This window comes from Ruditapes philippinarum, unplaced genomic scaffold (assembly GCF_026571515.1).
Source record: "Ruditapes philippinarum isolate M1 unplaced genomic scaffold, ASM2657151v2 ctg2130_1_1_1_1, whole genome shotgun sequence".
NCBI classification, from domain to species: Eukaryota; Metazoa; Mollusca; class Bivalvia; order Venerida; family Veneridae; genus Ruditapes; species Ruditapes philippinarum.
In genome coordinates this window covers 190,306-213,452 of record NW_026855895.1, presented here as the reverse complement: position 1 = coordinate 213,452, position 23,147 = coordinate 190,306, and the positions used below count along the sequence as shown (strand labels likewise).

At 31.2% G+C, this 23,147-nt stretch overlaps 2 protein-coding genes across 3 annotated transcripts; one reads left to right on the top strand and one right to left on the bottom strand.

The window, feature by feature from the left end:
• Positions 1-897: 897 nt before the first annotated feature.
• Positions 898-3,655, bottom strand: LOC132744761 (beta-1,3-galactosyl-O-glycosyl-glycoprotein beta-1,6-N-acetylglucosaminyltransferase-like). The gene is made up of 3 exons (XM_060733542.1): positions 2,751-3,655; positions 2,181-2,419; positions 898-1,208 (listed from the first exon to the last, which is right to left on the bottom strand). Exons 1-3 carry the CDS (start codon positions 3,653-3,655, stop codon positions 898-900), a joined length of 1,455 nt encoding a protein of 484 aa, XP_060589525.1.
• Positions 3,656-11,795: 8,140 nt separating this feature from the next.
• LOC132744751 (N-acetyllactosaminide beta-1,6-N-acetylglucosaminyl-transferase-like) lies at positions 11,796-19,843 on the top strand. Of its 2 annotated transcripts, XM_060733532.1 has the most exons (4): positions 11,796-12,777; positions 14,474-14,524; positions 16,746-16,984; positions 17,989-19,843. In XM_060733532.1, the coding sequence occupies exons 1-4, from the start codon at positions 11,960-11,962 to the stop codon at positions 18,312-18,314; spliced, it is 1,434 nt and encodes a 477-aa protein (XP_060589515.1). In that variant the 5' UTR covers positions 11,796-11,959; the 3' UTR covers positions 18,315-19,843. The 2 variants fall into 2 exon arrangements, with proteins under 2 accessions (XP_060589515.1, XP_060589516.1); XM_060733533.1 differs by lacking the exon at positions 14,474-14,524 and having other exon boundaries at positions 17,989-19,842.
• The last annotated feature ends 3,304 nt before the right edge of the window (positions 19,844-23,147 follow it).

The window sequence follows — 23,147 nt, the reverse complement described above, 5'->3', positions numbered from 1 at the left end:
GAAATAAAAATGAGAGCATTTCTGAGACATAATGGGCCTTAAATAAAAAAATATAAGATGAGGGGTTAAGTGTAATACTGATTTTGAGGGTTGACGTGTCTTAGGGGTAAAGTGTCTTTAAAATTTTAAGGGTGAAGTGTCTAGGTGTGAAATATCTGTTCCCACTGGAACAAACATGGCGTCGTCCATTTGCATAATTATCGGTTGTAAGTAAGTTTGAACTGGAACATGTTTTATGTTTTTCCCTACTTAAATGTAAATGTAAAGTGATATTACAATGGATGGCTAAAATTAGCAAACTCGGGAAATCCGAATCTGAATGAAGGCAAAACAAATAAGGTTGATTTCAGATCTACATGACTGTAAGAAATAAGTAGATCTGATTCTTTGTCAGATTGATATTTGTATGATACATTTCTGTAGCGCCTCTTTTTATCAGAATAAACTCTACAATCAGTTGCCAATTTTACGTTTCTTAAATCAAATCATATATATTGGGGTATATAACAATTATACGGATTATACATTGTTTTCCATATTTGACTTTTAGAACATGGCCTTTGACACCATGGTCGTATTCCTGTCGTACTATTTTCAGTTTTGCATTACTTCTGGTTTCATCTAATTAAATCTTGTAAAGAATTTTTTTCTCCTTGTTGTGTGTAAACCACTCTATTTGTTTCTTTATCAATTGTCATTGCTTGTTGAAAAGCAACACGTTTTGCTTGGTTTTACTGTATTTAATTTTTACACTTTTCGAAAATTACATACGGTTATTATGTTACTTACATTTGTACAATATGTTGAACTAGTTATACATTGAACTGAACACATGTGTGCTCTAACAAAACTACATACGGTTGTCTGTTTGTTAGAAACGAAGATATCACATGTTCATCACACTTTCAGTTGTAACTTTGCGTAATCTAATGTCCTGTAATAACTTGTATTGACAGGCAGGTCTTTCATATACTCTACCCATGTCTTTTCATATAACACTTCTTCTAAGCAGTCTAGTGCTATATGTTCAAAGTCAAGATTAAATTTATTTACAAATAATTCTTTACCATGATAAGCTTTGTGTAGGTCTTCTACTCCAATTATGCATATACCTCTAATATATTTTCCTCTGCATCGATTAATACCAGGATATTTCCAGATAACGAAACGTAGAAAAAAATGTGTTAATTTGTTTGTCTCCGCATCACCTTAGAAAAAAATGAAATCAAAATTACAAACAATAAATAATTAAATCGTATATATCAGTTACAAACATCCAATTACAAATCCAAAACGTTTTAATATGTTAGGAAATGCACTTTGCAACGCCATCTCCCTGTCAAACATTATTAATATTTAATTTCTCTTTCAGTTTTATAGAGAAAAACAAAGACTTTTGTCAATATTTAAAAACCTGTTTCATTTTTTAGAACAATTAATCTTACAGCAATTATTCTGGATACAAACTGATATAATCATATTCTTCTTCTATTGTCAGAAAGCTTTTTCTTTAGCAAAACCTACTTATTTGAGTCCACTCATTTGATATGGTACGAAAACCAATTTATAACGAAGTTTTATTAAAATCAAATTTGAATGCAATTATCTTCTATAGTGACAGTTATCAATATTCATGAGGATTTCAAAATACCAAATTAGATGGTAAAAATTAGAATACGTGTACATGTTCATATTTTGTAATGATAAACTCATAACATGCTATATTTCAATCTGAGCAAGGCTGTTCGTCAATTTTCCTGAACATTCCAAAATATGTAGTGACTGCATGCATAGTAAAAGGTGACGATCAATATTAGACGGACCATGATATTTAAGAAATAATATATCCAAAACAGTGATTTTATCCCTCAATAACATCACTGTTTGGTGTTCGGATGAGAGGAATTATATTAAAAATCATTGGTTTACCATGGTCCACATTGAAAGATACAAAGCCGAGGCCCGATAAGGTGGAGCACAAACAAGCCTGTCCATGTACGGCAATAGTAAGCTAATAATAGTTGCCAGAACTTACAGTGTATCTTATTTGAACGTTCCATCACATATGAAATTGACGGGTTTAGTTTTGTATCATTTTCCATAGAGATCTCTCATAAATATAAAGTAATTTATTGTCAAAGAAGATGCTTACAAAACCTTTACTTTTTTGTTGTACTTACCTATGAAGGAACCCTTAATTCCGAGATGAGGGTTATAGTTCAAAGAAGAAAAAAATGTCTCATCTGGTATTTTAGTTTGCTTTAGCCAATCCAAAAAGTCAAGAGACCTTTGATCATGAAGACAAAAATCAACAAAATATCTGTTAACAGCGACATGCATGGATCCCTTAGCCAGCGTAATATTATGAGGTGGGGGTGACTTAGCCATTTTATATCGATTTTCATAGACAGTCCTAGATCTGAAAATGAAGATAAACAATCTTAAAAAACTTAAATACAGTTATTATATTTATTTCTTTGATCATGCGTTATAAGTTTATCCTGTGTGTTTCTTACTATACAAGAGGGTTCTTCTTTTTCCGATTAAAAATAATGAAAAATGAAAAAAAGAAAATGAAATCTTGACCGTGTTTTTTTTATAAAACAATTCTGAATGGAGATGTAACGTCACTTTCATTTAGAACAAGTTAAACTATTTATTCTAAACAAAGGAAAAACAACATAATTTAATTTAGCACTACATTGGTGTAAATTTTTTTCAAAGCCGCAATATCAAGAAATTGAATTAACCTTTCAACTACATTTGCACCGTCTAGTACTTTTAGAATAGCGACAATCTGACGGTTGGTCTTCAGCGGAAATTCTTGTCCTGCGAGGTTGAGGTAGTATTTCCAATTCTTGTAAGGCCAAAGAGTTTTCATGCACGACAGTTCTGCCTCTAACAGTGAAAACCCTCCCCATTTAACATCAATGGATTCATTTGCAATAAACACATTAGATAAGCAATTTGCAATATTTCTTAAAGTTCTTTGGTCATTCTGAGACATATTAGAATCTATATGAACACAGTAGAAGTTATGAGGCCTGTATATTAAACGTAAAAGACGTTCTGTCAACTCAATGTCTGTATAGGTCAGTATTGAAAATGCAAGAGGAAAATCATATTCATTTTCAGACAGGGGATGATTGATATAACCCCTTTCATGTCGAAATTTAGAACAATTTCTTGTAATATTCAAATAAAACGTTGTAGTCAATTGCTGTCTTGAAAAGTCTAAACTTCTCATCAATTCTTTTGATTTTCCTATCTCATTTAGATCATCATTAACTATCTTAAGACAATTTACTCCATCATTATTCTTGATCGAGCGATAGTTTTTCTTGTACACAATGTATCGGAATACTGCATTCTTCTCAAATCCAAATTCTTTTTTAACACTCTGATTTATCTGCTTTGTAATATCAACATTTAAATGAAGTTGAGAAGAATTGCTGCTAGGTTTATAGGTTTCCATCTTTACGTCTTTTGTATTACTAGAGTAGTTCCCGATTTCTATATATTTGTCAAATTCTTCTGATAACTTCGTTAGTATACGTTCATCGCGATAACCATGGACGCTTTCGAATGAATTCCCATCATACGGTGGTAAACAGAAGAAAACTAGTACAATTAAACATAAAAGTTTGATCCTCATACCGAAATATTTAACTTTTGCTGCTTTCCTTGTTTTCATTTTACATAAAGTTATATTTTTGAACACATGAAAATCAACTGTTTTACCTAAGTAACACACCTTCATTTTTATGCATGCGTATCTCCTAACATTAAATCAAAATTTCTGACAGTATGAAAGTGCTAACTTTTGGTCTGAGACAACAAATAACTTTCTTCAGTTCTTGCTCTAAATATGACCTCGGCACAAAGGCTTAGTATCTACATATGTAGAAACTATGTTAGTTCATTGGACAATGTAGTGAATTTTTTTCTAATCCCTTTTTATTACGTTAACTTTATCAGCTAAAAGACATCTACCATATCCATATGATGCCCATTTCAGCGCAGTTTTAATTGTTGATTTAATTATGACATTAACTTCCTTTTTAAAATAGTTATTTAGCTATCAACGTATGTATCTTTATCTGAATCCGATCTGTAAGATGTACCAAGAATCGTGAACGAATTGTTTTATACAACTGGTAACAATTACCAAAAGCTGCTCTATATACTTCTGGTTTCAAACAAAGACATTTTGACGGTGTTTACGGTATGAACAACACAAATTGTTTATTGATTGAGCGAAAGGGAAGTGCATAAAAGAAGAAATGAAATATACCGGTCAAGTACAGAGAGGACATAAAGGTGAGGGGTTGCTCAGTGAACCTCTACTAAGCTGTGTAAATAATTACAATGTAAACAACATGTTCCGCCTTCATTTAAGCAAGCATTACATTTACAGTGACAATTTAAGCATGTGGTAAGGCAATTGAATATACATGTCATTGACATTGCTTTCATTCAGTACAAAAGAACTGAAGAATAAACGTCAATTAATTCAGGACTTAAAGATGTTTTTATTACAAAGCCTTAGGTGAACATTTAATGAATTAATATCGGTGACAGATGTAGGAGTGATTGGATCGATCTGGTTCGTTTTTATTCATTTCTGACCAGTTTTGAACAATAAAACGGTGAATGGCCTTGGGTATTTTATCTTATGTACTTAAATATCAGAATCATACACGTCAACACCATTCTTTTAAAGTACTTACTACCTTACAGAATCGAAAGCTAAGTTTCAGTTGATAGAGTTATAATACTAGTATATCAGAACTGAGCGTGTGTGTACATGTAAATTGTAAACATTTTCTGTTCTCTTGCGCGGGCCACTGTTATTGTGTTTGCACTACTCGTGCAGGTTATTAAGAGTTTTTAAGAGGGTGATGTGATGAGCGTTCTGATAGCGCGGACATGTCATTTGCAGATACTTTAAAGAAAAACGTGTAAAGTAAATGAAATTGTATTTATTTTTAGCTCAACTTTTTGAAGTGAAATAGTGGAGTTATTGTCATGACCCACTCGTCGGCGTCAGGTTTATTTATTTTTGCTTTTTGCTTATGGGCACTAATGTCAATACTAAAAAGCCATAACATTGAAATATCATATGTGGGAAGACCCTGATGAGTTCTACATGTCACCTACTTGTCACACTGATTTCAGGCCAAAAGGCCAAAGGTCAAGGTTCCTGAGACCTTTAACAGGCAATAAATTGAGGTCGATTTTCACAGGAACTGCCAAAGGTATTCATTTTGAACTTGATTTACTTGTTTATTGTCAGTTTTTGATGGAATATCCAAAGTGCAGATAATCCTTAAGTTATGTTTTGCAAAGGTATCTAATTTATTTAAGCAATGAGTGAAAAGTTTCTCGCCCATGGAAACAACGGCTTGAGTCTGACGGGGTTTGAACCCGCAGGGTCAGCAATCCTTGGTAATTAAGACCGACGCTACCAGAAACGTTACCGGAAGGTTTCGAGGGATCACACTTTATCAAGATTTTTTAATTATGAAGATGTACTTAAGTCCTTTTTTACACAAGTACTAGTATGCGGTTGGATTAAGTTATTACAGCTATAAATTTCAATGGCCACTTCAATTTCTTTGTTTGAGTTTTTCTCAAAATTAATGGTCCACTGTGAAAAAACACTTCACCAGGTTGTCCATGAACTAACGGTTTGCCAAGTTAAGGCGTACAATTACCACTATTGTCCATAAACAGATGCAATCAAATTGTAATAGTTTGCAACAAAATAAATTTCATCGATTCGGAAGTTCTTTAGGGATATCGTTTTTTACTATTTTTACTATAAAAATCGTTGTTTTTTAAACTACATTTTTCTAATTTAAAACCAACATCATACGTACCATGCGTTCTAAATGGCAACACAGACTGATTTCATGTGAGCCCAATTTCCATAAGGACATGTCTCGTTGTTCATGTTTAGACTCCTTGTCCCTATCCAGGCAAGAGATTCGAAATTTTACATATATTTTGCACCGTGATTTGAATATCAAAGTAGACGCATTGTTTTAGACAAACCATCCAAATAAATCTGGATGTGCTTTAATTGAATTGGTTGTCACTTAAATCACTTAAATATAATTTTGTCACACTCGGATGAACTAATAATGATTGTATGCCACTAAAGAAGATCATTTTCACACCATTCACCTGTCATCATTTGAAGGTTATCTTGTGTTCAATATTTTCATTCTTTTCTTTTCTCAAGGTCAAGCCAAGGAAACTTTATTATATTTTCTCCTTTCCATACATTGTTTATACTTGCCTTATATGAGCACTGTTTGCAACAATATTTCACTAGTTAATCAGAAGAAAGAAGTGTTGAATATGCAATGCTTTGTCATAAATGTAGCAACATGTAAAGAGAATGATATTTTGACTGACACGCATGAAGGTTGGTATTTCGTGATAAAAAGACGTTAAAAGTTTAACGTAAGAAAATATAAATGTGATTTGAATAATGGCTTTGTTTAAAACTGATAGATTTCAATTTATCTTATTCCTGAAAAGAACACATCACATATGTGCAATGGCAATAATGTATGAAATGGTGGTCTGTGATCAAATACGAGTATAAGGGAGGAAATTCAAAAAGGGCAATACATAGACACATTAAAGAGATAGTTATTTAGCTATGTATCTGCTGCATGTATGAGATATGCATGGTGGACTAGTATATTACCTCAAAAGCGAAATGACCCATGCACGAAGTCATGGTTAAAGATTAACGGTTAAAGCTCTACTTTAAATACCAGCATTTATATTTTCTTCATGCATATATATTTTTTGTGTGTTAAATAAAGGAGACATTTATTGTTTACAGTTCTTACGAGAATCATAAGGTTATTGAAAAAAATGTAATTTTACTGTTGATACATTTTATGAAAATATTTCATAAGATAAAGCTTTTAACCTCTTAACATGGTTGTTTCATCACCTCTCGCTTAACTTACAAATTATGTTCGATAGTGTGAAGATGAAGATTACCAATTACTTTTTACGGACCTAAAGCTCCCAAAACAGTGGTTGTACACAGAAGTTTTCTAAATTCAATATTTTTGTTATAGGAACAATTTTAATGATCATGTTAAACACTTTTACATGTTTAAGAAAAAAATATATTACAGTTCAGGAGGATATTGGAAACAATATTTTATACTCTATCAATACTTAAATTTCCCCTATTTTAATCGTTCTTTAATTTTATTTTGACACAAATCGGTTTATTTCACTGTCAAAGACATTATATCAGTAATAGTATCAATTTTTGTAAATCAACCCTTGTTTTTACAAATCTTGAGTAAATATCACTTTACCCGATCTATAGCTCGGTTATTCGAAGACGACTTGAGAGCTCTCATCGGCGCCGGAATTTTTGGTGTTTAAGTTTTTGTGTGCAAGCTTGTATCTCCAAAACAACTGAAGGGAATGGGATGAAACTTATTTCGGAGAATGAAAGGATGAAACTATCCAAGGCCCTTAAGTTTTACATTGATTTAGACATAATGGCTCTTTGCTTTCAACTTTGTCCTGTCTCATCTTTTATTATCAGACACTGTATATAGTCGAGCACGTCGTCGTACCGACAACTCTTGATTAAGACATATCTTTTACAAATCTTTTTCTGCTATAAACGACAATATGAGATTGTAAACTTAAACATTTTAATACGTTTGTAAGTTTATAAGAAGAAGAAGAAGAAGAAGAAGAACGTTTATTTCACTTAAACTATAAGTTTCTCGTGATTAACATATATACAAGCATACATATATAATGACATGAAAAATACAATGACATGAAAGTAAACATAATAATTATATTGGATGGACGAAACAAAATAGAGTTGTGACACAAATATTAAAGGATAATGGCTATTACATACACAGTAGTAAACACAATAAAACTTTTCATTAGTTTGGACCTGTTAGGTATACATAAAAGTAGGTTGAAATACATATTAATAAGCATTAATAATCTGATATCGTAGTTTGAAAGCTTCATTAATATATTGACAGAGCATAATTGTTTCTTTATTTTTATCACTTTTTAATAATTGAGTAAACTTAAACATACTTGGTCTATTTCTATAATAATTCTTAATATATATATTTCTTAAATTTTCATATGCAGGACACTTAAACACAAAATGGAACTCGTCCTCAATTTCATTTGTATTGCAAATTAAACAATATCTTAAATTTCGCTCTACTCTTTCACGTGAATATCTACCTGTCTGTATTCTAAGATTATGAGCTGAAATACGCAGTTTTGTCAAAGCTATTCTTAATTTTCTTGATACAATATTTTCTAAATAAGGTGACATTTCAAAACTGTTCTTTACTGATTTATATAAAAATAATACATCATTACAATTTATACTAGCTCTCCATTCTTGTAAATATTCATCTATTAATCTCTGTTTAAAAATGACAATAAAACAATTTTGATTAACGCTTAAATAGTTTAACCATACATAAAAAAACGTATTTTTCTAAAAGACTTCGTACATTTGCAAACCAGTTTGTATACCCTATATTTATATCAGACATACATGAATTAAAAATTGTAGTTATAATAATATTACTTGAACTTATTATCTTAAACCAAAATTTCACAATTCGAACATATCTGTTTATATACAACGGATATCTTCCAAGTTCACCATACACAGCTACGTTACTAGTAGATTTTCTAACACCAAGAATAGTTTTACAAAATTTCAAATGAATATTTTCTAACTTTTTTGATTTGTGAAAACCCCATACTTCACTTGCATACATTAAAATAGAACCAATAAAAGAGTCGAACAACTGTAGGGCTATTTTTGGTTTTGTTTCATATTTTTTCAAATTTGCCACTAAATTATTTAGGGCTTTTAAACTTTTACCATATAAAGTTTGAGTATTTAAGTTAAAATTTCCTGTATAATTCAATGTGACACCTAGATAATTAAAATCATTTACAATTTCTATATTATCTTGACCATATAACCAGTTTTCTCCTGCTCTTAAACCACCTCTCTTACGAAAAACTACGATTTTGGTTTTGTTTACATTAACTTCTAATCCCCATTTATTGCAGTATTCATGAAGCTTATGTAATGTATTTTGAAGATCCAGAGGATTTTCATCAATTGATACCATATCATCAGCAAACAAAAGTAAAATTAGGCAAATGTCTTGAAGACCTATACCAGAATTTAAGTTATTTTGCAAATAAAGTTCTAGGTCTTCAAAAAACAAGGAAAACATAACTGGGGAAATTATCTCCCCTTGACGTAATCCAATCGAAATATAAAAAAAAATCAGAATAGTTACCACAGGACTTTACACAAGATTTAACAGAGCTATACATACTTCTTATTATTCTTAATAATTTACAATTCAAACCAGTATAATACATCTTAAACCAAAGTGCATTCCTGTATATAGAATCAAAACAGCGTTTTAAATCAATAAAAGCACAATACAATCTTTTATTCTGGTTCAAATATTTTTCAATTATAGAATGCAATATAAAAACAGCTTCTGTAGTCGAACTACCTTTTTTAAAACCAAACTGCGCATCTAATCAGAGATAACATTATTTTCATCACACCATTTAGTTATTCGTTGATTTAAAATACTAGTAAACAATTTACCAAGATGACTTAATAAAGTTATTCCTCTGTAATTGTGTACATTTTCTTTATTTCCTTTTTTATGTAATGGTATTATACAACCTCTTGTCCAGATTTCGGGGAAAATGCCAGATTCTAAAATATTGTTAAATAGTTCTGTTATATGTCCAGACAAAATATTACTTGCTTCTATAAAATATTCGTTTAAAAGATTATCTATCCCCGCCGCTTTATTTCGTTTAAGCATAGAAATTGCCTTAAGTACTTCCTGTAAAGTAATATTTCCATCTAATTCAGAAAAAACAGGGTTAAAATCATTAAAATCATTGTTAATATCTTCTGCTCTTTCATTCAAGGAAAATTTACTTCAGAGAACATAGTTTCAAAATATGTTTTAAAATCGTGCAAAGGTATTTCACAATTATTACGTCCCTGTTTCTTTTTAAAATAGCGCCAAAAATCACGTGGTTTACTCTTTTTTAAATTTTCAAAATTTTTAGTTTGTTGCCATTTAAAAGAACGACGTTTTTTCTTAACAACATATTTATACCTAGCTTTACGTTGAACTAATTCTAATCTATCAGTCTCTGCGTGTGACATATTAAACTGTTTTAATGCATTTTTGTACAATTGTTTTGTTTCCCTACAATCTAAATCAAACCATTTACAGGAATCATCAATTTCAGTTACATCAAATCTTGGAAATGTACAACCATGTTTTAAAAAAAGAGGATCTGCCACTTCCCTCACAGCACTTGTGAATAAATTCACCGTATTATTTACACTATTTACATCATTTACATTACATTTCAATAATATATCATTTAAAACAGGCAATTTTGCTATAATTCCAGAACGATATAATTCTTTATCATTATCACTCCATTTAATATACTCGTAATTAAATGCTTTTGAACAATTTGCGTTGACCGAGTTACACGAAATGTCAAAATTTAAGGCAGCATGGTCGCTGAATTCATTAAAAAAGCTAATTTTCAGTTGATAGAGTTATAATACTAGTATATCAGAACTGAGCATGTGTGTACATGTAAATTGTAAACATTTTTTTCTGTTCTCTTGCGCGGGCCACTGTTATTGTGTTTGCACTACTCGTGCAGGTTATTATTTGTTTTTAAGAGGGTGATGTGATGAGCGTTCTGATAGCGCGGACATGTCATTTGCAGATACTTTAAAGAAAAACGTGTAAAGTAAATGAAACTGTATTTATTTTTAGCTCTACTTTTTGAAGTGAAATAGTGGAGTTATTGTCATGACCCACTCGTCGGCGTCAGGTTTATTTATTTTTGCTTTTTGCTTATGGGCATTAACGTCAATACTAAAAAGCCATAACACTGAAATATCATATGTGAGAAGACCCTGATGAGTTCTACATGTCACCTACTTGTCACACTGATTTCAGGCCAAAAGGCCAATATAAGATTGTAAACTTAGACATTTTAATACGTTTGTAAGTTTATAAGTATCCTATATTAAGATATGATGCAGCTTTTTTATTTTCTTATTGACAAGATGAGTAACACATCATATTCTAGAATTTAAAACTTTAAAGATCTAGTAACTCATTTTTTATGGTTTTATATCATAAATATGATAATCAAATAAAGATTTATCAATATTGTAAGTTCTAAGAAACATTATTTATATTACCGAATTTGCATTCTATGTAAATAAAGGGAGACAATTAGAAATTTATTTTGATAAAGTCCAAGAAGAAATTAATGCATATAGTTTAATGATTACTTGTAATGCGTATAAACTTTTGCAGTGCATATTTAACATATTCTTGGATGTTTGGAAATTGTTTTAGAAGAATATATATACCTATATATAAAATTTCACTTAAATGTTGTTACATCCTTTATTACAACATACAGGGTATTTTAAACCATGACAATAAATCATCACTAGTTAAGTTGATAGTTTAATTGCGATTAATAAAATTGCTTTAAATTTTCTATTATGAATTATCTGCTGTAAACGTAAAGCTTATTTACTGATAAAGAAACATGAAGTATTGATTTTCATATGCATCAGCCATCTGTTCAAGGAAATCTATAGTTGACGAGCGTTTATGATGCTACACGACATGCTTTTTTCTAAAGCAATATGAATTTAAATCTGGCTGCAAAATGTCTTTGAAATGTTGTGCTCAGGTTATTATCCAAATCTACGGATACTACAATTAAATAGATTTGATAGTGAAATTATACATAACTGGACTATTGAATATTGAATTAGACTAAAAGATATGAAACTATAAGGAAAATAGTGTATCTTAAAATGAAAATTTTCTTTGTTTTGGTATCATTAACATATTCACTTGCATTTGGAGTAATATTTTCATTTTTGATATTATCATATTCTGATGATTATACAAAAAAATCAATAATCTCAAATATTTCCTCGAAATATTTAAGAAGCCGAAATCCGTTTGAGACAAAATTAGACAAAGTGACAGAAGTTGTGGATGCAATGCATCGTAAGCACGTTTATGACTCATTCTACCGACCAATCAGAAATTCATTTGGTGTTAATTGCTCAAAACTTATAGATAATGATAAATATGAGATATTTAAAGCAAAGACAATAATGAGTTCTGGTCGTAACACAAAATCTAATCTAACTTCAGACTTTTATTTAAATATTACACGTAACTGCTCTTTGTTTCGTAAAACTAGGGGTTATATACAGCATCCCCTTACTGAAGAAGAACGTGCATTTCCAATTGCGTTTTCAATACTTGCATATACCGATATTGAGCAAATTGAGAGACTCTTACGTATTATATATAGACCCCACAATTACTATTGTATACATATGGATTCTAAAATGAGCCCGACTGAAAAGAAAGCCTTAAAAATGATTGCTTATTGTTTATCGAATGTGTTTATTGCTGGAAAATCCATTGATGTAACATGGGGAAACTTTACACTATTAGAAGCAGAATTAGTATGCATGGAAACTATGTGGCCTTTTAAGGCTTGGAAATACTATATAAACCTTGCTGGGCAAGAATTTCCTTTGAAAACTAATCGACAAATCGTGGCAATTCTCAAAGTTTTAAATGGGGCAAATGTGGTACAAGGGAACAGGAAGACGTAAGAATAATTAGTCATTTTTAAACACATTTCGTGAAAAGAATTGAGAAACGCTTATGTCGTGTCACTGTTGTTAGAGATGTTGCACTATCATCGCCCTTCTCATAGGGTCTACTACGACTACAGTCTATACTTTTTTTTATATTTCATTGCCCCTGAGGGAACATAACCGCCTTTTAAGATTTTCGAAACTTTGGTCATTTATAAATTACATGTATACCATATTTTTATAATGGATATACATATAACAAGAATGCATGTTGTGCTTTAAAAAAAATTTCTTATGATTTTTTTTCTGTCTCTATTTGTCTGTAAATATACATTTCATAATTTTTATACCTGAATATCCATGAACAGGCTAAAACCGCCTGCAACATTTTCAGTTTTGTCATTTCGGGAGCGATTCTGTATTTTTCTATTATATTGAATTCTGCTTTAGCCCTTGTTATGAGGCGTAGATGGCTTGCACTAATCACTGCCGTCCATCAAAGCGAGCCTGCAACATCTTTAATTTTACCTTTCATAATTTTCTTTTTCAACCATTATTTTCATAACTTATTGATTGGTTGTAAACAGCACCTGAAAATTTTCTCTATGAATTCCTAAACGATGAAAGTTTCTTAAGTATGAAAATTTACATTAACTTTCCAGAGAGACACTTTACAGTGTAATGAACACGTGTTGTTATAACACGCTCCACTTTACCTTTTGTGAGTAACACTATCTTAATATAAATCAGTGGTGACACCAATAGTGCGATATTGACTAAAATTTACCATATTCTCTCGGAACTAAACGCAGTTAGCCTTTGCCGTCAGTCTTAAACCTTGTCAGCCATGATATCCATGCAGTCTGACCAGGCGTAACTATTAATCATTTAATTAGCCGCCTACTGGATTAACCGGAGTGGCCTCCGTCTGTCAGTCTGTCGTCCGGGCAAACATCCAATGGTTATTGAGCTTCATTCCGTCTATAATCTTACTTAAAAAAGAAGATAATCATCCAATAAACCGACTGGTTAATTTTTTTTTTTACTGGTTTATGTGGAAAAGTGCCACATAAAGATCCAAGAAAAAGCACATAAACCTAAATGTTGGCATGTCCTACGTCTGTCCGTCTGTCTACAAAACTGGATCCCGTGATAACGCAAAAAGTACTGAAAATATTCTTATGAAAATTGGCAGTCTAGAGATTATGCACGCCATTTTCTTTACTTCCTATGTTGAAAAATTTGGTTGCAATGGCAACAAATAGGTTTTACATATGGCAAATATAATAACTATTTGCGATTACATAAAAAGTACGAAAATAGAGGATATTGAATGAGTGTAAGTTCAATGCACGAGTTGAATAAAATTATATTATGCGAGCCTCTGGCGAGCATAATATCTTATTATTCGACGAGTTCAATAAATTCAGTAATGAACATACATGAATTTAATATTTTATTTATCACATACCCAAAATAAAGACAGTTTAAAATGAAATAAGAGTCATTTTTCATTGACGCGCCTATAGTAAAAAGCTAACATTTAGCGCTAATGACGTCACGTCAAAATATATTCACGGCCGTGCAATACCATATTTACGGAGTCGCAAAATCGGCACGGGTATGTGATAAACATTTTTATGAAACTTGAAATAATATTAGATAGCAGTATGGAGTTTGTATAAACCATTTTCATCTTGACTATAGGGAATATAATGAGAGCTGTCCTATTCACCAAGCGTCGGCGACCTCGTCAAGGTTTGTGATTCATGTTTTTACGCTTTTTTACTATATGTTTTTATTTCTGAGGGTATTTACTTCAAACTTCAAATATATGTTTCTGATCATCAACAACATCATATGTGACAAGGTTTACAACTCTAACACAAAAATTATTTGAACTACCTCCCCCACCCCCTGAATTTTCATGAAACAATGTTCTTGTTTTCTTCTTGGTGACTATAAATGGTATCTTCTTTAAACTTAAAATTATTGTTCTTTGTTACACTCACATCATGTATGACAATGTCAATAAGTCTAGTATCTTTATTTCAAGTGTTCTCTTCTATTTAGTTTCAGAATTTTGCTTTTAAAAATATTATTTCTAGTAACAACCAGGGATTTTTAAAATGTTACCCCCAGAGTTCGTCTGTCTGTCTGTTCCTAAAAACTGTTTCCTGAGATCACTTTTACTTTTCCAACGAATGAACTTAAAATAGAGAAAAGTTGGAACATTAGTTAAATGTATTCATCCTGAGCAAACTGGATAATTTGACTATCTGTTGTATGAACATAATTCCCTTACTAGGTAGGGAAACTTAACGCATTACTATGATACAAACAAACTAACAACTCGAAAAGACATGTCAATCAATCATTCTTTCAATGGCATATTTCATGGCCCTTCAGAATGTTGCTAGGGTTGAATGGATTGCTTGCAATACTATGATGATTGCTATTTTAATATATTTTGCCATTGAAATGATTTAAATTTTGATTGACTGTAGACGAATTTATTACAATAATTCAGCAACGTTTAGAAATGAAGAGAACTTGAGTTAAAGAATCTTACACCGGCTGCCGATACAGACCGGAATAACTTACTAGAGGGTAAGTGTTACGGCGGTAACGAGGCTCTGTTCAGTTTCTGCAAAACAGTTACGAGAGAGATAAATTTTCTTGTCTGAGACGACAGTCCGTGTTTGATTTTTTCCTTGCATGTTATAGGTCATTATATTTCGAACAGAATTAATAAAAACTATTTTCATTAATTACTTTTTTGCCCGCAGTAGCGTATGAATTCATAACTTCATTCATAACGACAAAATGACGTTGTCCTAAGAACGCTATTAATTCAAACATGTGTGCGGGAATGACACCATTTAAAGCATGCAATTATCTTTACCAAACAGTTATTTTAAACCCTCAATAAGTAAACTTCTTTCTTCTGAATGAAATAGAAATTTGGACAAAGCTGTATTTAACAAACTTCCTGATATTATCCCTTGTCTTGTTTAATCACCATCTCTATCTCTCTTTAACGTCATAATTAAGTTTTTTTATTAAGATACTACAGTCACTCACTCTTACCTTTTAACAAGAGTTGATGCTTTATTTCTCGTATGCAAAGATTTTGCACATGTTTGTGAAAGATATTATCGAGTCAAATCACTTCGAGAACTCTTTGCCTCAGTTGCATCCAAAACCTTAATAAATTACTAAAAGGCAGTTGTATTCTATGAATAATTTAACTCACTTGTGGCAACTCTTTTGAGTTCTACTAATTCTAGTGATCGGCGCTGTATGAACAGCAATTTCATAAATGCACTCAAAATGGCTAAATTAGGAACGGTGTATATTTTCTATACAATAAAGATGCATGCCTCAAGATGAGTAAAATAAATATTTAAAGAAGACCAAACTAAAAATTAAATAGAATTTAAGAAAAGTAAAAACATTGAAGTTTCTAGTAATAATTCAAATATTTAGTGCGTTACATGGTTGATTTTTTTATTATTTATTATATTTCACATGCGTGGCTAACACATTCGGGGCAAATATTTTGCTTATTTTGACGTCTTTTTTTTTAGTAATTTAGTAATTTACATGGATTGAAAGCAATGTTTGCAATGATAAAAATCTTTCTTTGGTCACTTCAAAATATCTTGCTTTCAATAATTCTTTAAAAATAAGCATGAAGCTTGTGACTACTGCTTCAATTACTGTCTCCTCATATTTTAGAGCACCTCTTCCTGTTATATAATCCATTGAATTATACACGTAGTTCTAGATGCAGTTATTTTACTAGTATATAGCATAGTATATTAAACTTTTTAAATGATAAATACAGTAAACGTTTGTAAACCAACCCTAGTTATCAATATCTGGCTGAAATTACTATCAAATTATGATTGCAGCCTTGGAGTTTTATCGTATATCAAAATGCAGCTGAGTTGATGTTTCTAACTTTTCAATTCAGGTCAAACGTTAGCATGCAGAAGCGAATTGGTATGAAAAAGACGCCCCCACCTTATGGTATTCAAATTACTAAAGGATCAATGCATATTGCCGCAAATAGGTTCTTTGTAGACTTCTGTCTTCACGACACAAGAGCACGTGAATATTTAGAATGGTTAAAAATAACGCGGATTCCCGATGAACTTTTCTTTTCTTCACTTAATCACAATCCTCATTTAGGTATACCAGGTTCCTATATTGGTAAGTACTGATTCAGGTATTGTGTAAAACTAGACAAATTATTATGTATTTTATACATTTTACATTACCATTCACTTTAAAATATATTCAAAATGTATTTATTTTAAAAGCACATTATGGCTCAGAAACGAAGGAAGTTTTACTTCTATAGAAAGGTCAAATATGAATTTCATAACATGTAAATAATGATTTTAGAGTGTGTAAGATGCTTGTAACCTAATGAAATTAGTGATAAATGTGAAATAATTCGTCATAAACGTAGCAAAATGTACACCAAGTAGTATTTTGACTTCCATACACAATACTTAATCGCTGTCACTGTACAAATTACCTAGAAGCAACAGATGAAAAAGATAAGCACTGATAATTGGTCAATAAGTAATTGGTCAAATAGTTAAACTGAATGATAATCATTCAACTACAATGTTTATGTTCTCAAATTGATTTGCGTATATCCTCTGCTTTTTCCGTCCGTGCTTTAATTTGCCTGTTCTGAAATTATGTCCGTACTAGATGTCTGTGCACCCAATGTTTTTGTTGTCTGGACTATTTTTCAATGGAATTCATCGGATATTCTCATAGGCAGCTTAACTTCATAGAACATTCAGGTGTTAATTTTTTTGTTCAAAACACAACTACAAAGCTTTTTAACTAGCATTTTATTGAAGATTTTTACAAATATCATATACATAAAGAGGAATAAAGTGTGTGAAAATTATAACTCCACCAAGTGTACTTTCAAAATTGACATTTTAAATGTTTCTCCATCTTCATCATTTTCACTCACACAGTTATAGAATTTCAGTGTACTACGTTGGTAGCATCCATCATTGATGAAGGTATTCTTGTTATTTCACATTTATGTTTAACACTGGATACTGGTTTCTTTCTGTTTGTGCAAGCACAAGAATTCTTTAATCATATAAATGATTTTCATCTTTTATATAACACGATTGAATTCCATCGATTTCGAGGGAAGTTAAAAACTGATGTATTTCTTGCAGGAGAAGATGGAACGTCTTGTCTGAAACCATTTTTTCTTCGTTTTGTCATTTGGGGAAATAAAGGAGATGGCAATTGCCATGGCTATTATGTGAGAAATGTATGTGTACTTGGTGTCGAAGATTTATACAGAGCTTACAATGGTATGGATTTATTTGTTAACAAGTTTCATCTCGGTTATGAACATTTAGCTTTGGATTGTTTAGAGGAAGTGTTATATGAGTTGACGTGGAAAGAATTTGTTGATGATATCCATATTGATGCTTCTTATTACAAACATTTACATTATGTTAAAATGCAACTGAAATCTAACGAAATATATTCATAAACCCTTGCAGTTATGATTAAGAAATAACACGGCCTTCGAAGTCAATTCCTCCGCATCAAATCTCCAGACCTGAGTAAAGTAGTCAATAAACACTGTTGAGACCGATATCATTTCAATTCTAACATGACAAAATAAGGGAACCAACTTACGTTATATTTTCAAGCGGAAGCTATTTCCGCTGCCGATTTTCTTATTGAGTTGTTCTATTTGCACCTTTATGTCGCTAAGGTATGATAGTTATTTAACAATAAGAAATAATAAGAAGAAATAGTTCATCCAATTTTTCATAAATGAGATAATTTTTCTAATCAAATTTTCAACAATTTAACTTTGCGTGCCAGTGTTCAATAAATCATTCTAAACCGCTTCAGGCTATTATCTAATGAAATAGATATGCAATATTAAGATATCAATTTACGACAGAGTAGGGCCAGAAGGTTATAACTGACCCGCAAAATTAAAAATGTCTTCGAAGGTTTGCACGCCTTATGACATGGGATATAATGTCAAAAAACCAAAGCGACGTCAGGAAAATTATTTATACGCTCAATGTAGTACAATGCATCTTGATTAACTCTATTAAGCATGTCAGAATGGATGGAAAAAAAGATATCGTTGTAATATAGTAATAACGTCATTGTAGCGCCTTTGTGAATGAGTTTTATATTTAGGATGACATTATTACGCTGCTTAGGCTAAAATTGCCGTAGATTTTTTCTAATAAAATTATATTAACTGATACGGATTAATAATATCTGTCATATGTTGCGGTTCGGATCTGAATATCCGTCCCGAGGGGAACCTGTAACTATTTTCTTACAAGAGCGTCATCAATCATAAATTAAAAATTATATGATGGTACTATACACAATATATTTACTAAATCCCGATTTATTGAATATATGTATGTAAATTAAGTTCAATATTATTACCATTCTTTTGAATTTTATCTTACTTAGTATTTTGTAAGTTATTTGTGGATTAAAGAGTGTTGGAGATTTTGTTTGATGCGAAATGCACATATTTTATTCATGTTGTTTTTGGCAACAAAGCCATAGTTACTTCTTTAAATTATGTAAATTATTTATAGTTATATTTCGAAGCGATTTAATTTTATAATGTAAAGTAAAGACTAAACAAACAATGGAATTAAAAAATGGAAAAAAACAACTTTGCTATCATATCATTAATCTCGTATAATGTAGATAGTGACAATGTGCTCTTTTAATTATGTTTTAATATGCTTTATATTTATGATATGTTGTATATATTGTTTCACATTGATGATCCTTTGATAAAGAATAAAATAAATAAATATAATATTAAGTTTGTGTAAGCGCTGTCGTTTTGGTATATTGATATGACAATTCACGACAACCATCAGTTCTTTTTTACCTCCCTTTTTATACCAAACATACTTTTCTTATGTTCAGTTTTATTTCAAATTTCGTTCCAGTTGGTGTTTTATTTGTATAAAATGCTCTATTACTAGGTTACGGAGGAAATTGGAAAAGAACAGAAATGAACCTTAAAACCCAATAGTTTTCATCCAAGTGGAATTAACTGCACACACACACACACACACACACACACACACACACACACACACACACACGCGCGCGCGCGCGCGCACACGCGCACACACCAAAAAGGCACGTTCACAACAAAATACGCTTAATTGTTTTTTTTATAAAAGAATAGATATTTATCTGATTCCTCTGGCGTTATGATTGATGTCATATAATGAATGTGTCAGAAAAGGTAGAAAACAAGATCACATTTCTTAACTTTACTGTACTTAAATGTATTGATCCAAGTCTTCATGCGTTTAAAACACAACCAATCAATGTACCTTCCTAGTTACTGTACATTTCTTTAAATATGAATATATTGTCAAAATATCGAAGTAAATTTGAGATAAACACGTGATTACAACACAAAAAAAAACTAAAGAGCTGAGCTGCATCATAACAGATAACTGATAGAGAAAAAAAGTCTAAATACATTGTACGTTTCTTTCGTCCGCATGCGTACCTTGACAGATACATATGTTACCTTGCTGACGTGCGTTTTATTTTTGAAAATGGAGTTTTTTTGTCTAGATATTGACTAGTTTCTTTCATGCTGTCTGGAGAAACTGGGTTAGTATCCGATATTTGCTAGTCTGTGTCAAATGTGTCCCTCCTTAATCATTCAAATAAGGTTTAGCCAATTCTTCTTGCATTTATTTTTTTAGTTCCGTTTACCTTATTTGAATGGTTGTATCCTATAAATTACGCAAAACTATCTTGCTAAAATTTTATTTAGGTCGATTATTCGCTGGATCCGACCAAAAAAGTCGTTACGTACATTAATTCATGCATTAGTCAATACTAAATGCATTATTTTATATAAAATATAAACTGTCTGAAATATAAGCTGCAAGAGGATTATGATGGCCCTAAATCGCCCATCTGAGTAGATAGTTCAAGATTACATTATCAAAACATAACATAACATAATATTTATTCAGCATTAAATGTTACAACATTTATAGCCATTTCAATATATAATACAAACATGTAAGGGCAAGTACATGGTTAACAGAGAATTATATACAAATGATTTATACAAATTAATCTTAAATTATTTTTTAACAGAGTGAACATAATTGATTTTTAAAGTATTTCCTTAACAATATTTCTCATTATTATTATCATTTATCTGTTGTGTCATTTCTATAGTAAAACATATTACAAAGAATATTTTCTCTTGTTACGAGCAACATTTGTGTTAATTGAATACATTTTGTAAAACAATTCAAATATTGAGATCCATTTCATTGTGTTAACATTTAAGCCCGTCTCACACAAAACACGGGTGGGCACACGGTTCCCATACGGTATACTCGGTTATACACGGATTGACTGGTACGAGTATTTAGCTCCAACCGTGCCTGGGGATTAGTTGGTAGGAGTTAGACTCGAATGAAGCACGAGCACGTACGAATAAAGGACGGATATACTCGGTCAAGCAAGGTTTGAACACGATTTGCATCAGAATACATACGATTGTTGCACGGTTCCAAGTACGGTCTAGTACGGCCTGGTACGATTTAACACGACTTTTACTCGATTTACTCGACTTTCACAGGGTTAACATAGGGTCCCGCCGACTTTTGTTCGAGTTATGCTCGAATTATCACATATTCGTGTATGTTTTATTATAAATTGACCCATTCTGATGGCTTGGCTTCGTACATTTTCAAACTTTCAACGAAGAACACCTATATATGTGAATATTGGTTATATAAAACAATGCCAGATGCAACAGATGACAGGATAAGGGAATTAGAAATCATGATAAGACTGATAGACATTGGTGAGTCCCCCTGCTCACCAGGCTCGGCAGGGTGAAGAAGGTTGTAGTTGTCGGCGGGCCTGGATGGCCATTCTTGCATTCCTTGTTTGCATGGGAACCTTCTTCTTTGGATACATTCTAGTATGATGCAGCAAAAGTACTTTGGGTAGATCTAAATTGAAGGTGGCAGCAGGTAGTTGTGGTTTTCGTTGTCACGTAATATTTGAGGTAGAGGCTTAATTCCGTGTGATGCATATACCGTGTCAGCAATACTTAAACCGTATTTGGTCGTATGGCGATCGTATTTGATTTTTGAATCGTATGAAAATATAAGGACTGTCTGAAATATTTATAAGCTGCAAGTTGTTATAGGATTATGATGGCCCTAAATCGCCCATCTGAGTAGATAGTTCAAGATTACATTATCAAAACATAACATAACATAATATTTATTCAGCATTAAATGTTACAACATTTATAGCCATTTCAATATATAATACAAACATGTAAGGGCAAGTACATGGTTAACAGAGAATTATATACAAATGATTTATACAAATTAATATTAAATTATTTTTAACAGAGTGAACATAATTGATTTTTAAAGTATTTCCTTATCAATATTTCTCATCATTATCATTTATCTGTTGTGTCATTTCTATAGTAAAACATATGACAAAGAATATTTTCTCTTGTTACGAGCAACATTTGTGTTAATTGAATACATTTTGTAAAATAATTCAAATATTGAGATCAATTTCATTGTGTTTACATTAACTTAAAATACTTACAAAAGTTTAAAAGAAAACAAAGCAGTAAACATCAGGTTATTATAATGAAATTCGTTTTGGAGTAAAGAAGAATTATTGCATATAGAAAGCTTTGTATATAAATTTGCTGACATTCAAAATACTTTTAACAGAGTCTAAATTCATAAGTGAGATAAATTTTTACTTAGTAGGCCAATGGCAAAAATATGGATTGAAGTAGGTTTTTCTTAAGTTAGTGTATTTTGGGCATACTAAAAGAAAGTGGTACTCGTTTTCTATAACATTCATATTACAATTTGAACATATTCTTTCATTTCTGGGAATATTTAAATGTCTTCCTTTTTCAATCATTTAATCATGGGATGATAGTCGGAATCTTGTCAGTGCTATTTTAAATTTACTATTTGGTATTACATTTAAATATCGTTCTACTTTTAATTCTTTCTTATACCAGCTATATGACTGTGATCTATTTGAAGCTCTAATATCAGCATCCCATGAGTGTTTATATATACCAATTAATCTTTGTTTAATAATTTGTAAAGATACGATGTCAGCATTTTTGGATAGCCAAATGTTTGACATACTAGTACCTATTTCATCCAAAATTTGTTGAACATGTCCGACCCAATTAAGCCAATCATCTTTAAGCATATTGTATGTCATTTTAAGTAATGTTTTATCATCTGATTTTAATATTCGTATCCAAAATCTAGTTAAATTT

Coding starts and splice junctions, on each gene's coding strand:
- LOC132744761 (XM_060733542.1), bottom strand. CDS start 3,655: ATGAGGATCAAACTTTTATGTTTAATTGTACTAGTTTTCTTCTGTTTA. Junction 2,420..2,750: donor GGTGCAAATGTAGTTGAAAG/GTTAATTCAATT, acceptor CTTCATTTTCAG/ATCTAGGACTGTCTATGAAA. Junction 1,209..2,180: donor AATTAAGGGTTCCTTCATAG/GTAAGTACAACA, acceptor TTTTTTTCTAAG/GTGATGCGGAGACAAACAAA.
- LOC132744751 (XM_060733532.1), top strand. CDS start 11,960: ATGAAAATTTTCTTTGTTTTGGTATCATTAACATATTCACTTGCATTT. Junction 12,778..14,473: donor GTACAAGGGAACAGGAAGAC/GTAAGAATAATT, acceptor TCTTGACTATAG/GGAATATAATGAGAGCTGTC. Junction 16,985..17,988: donor TATACCAGGTTCCTATATTG/GTAAGTACTGAT, acceptor TATTTCTTGCAG/GAGAAGATGGAACGTCTTGT.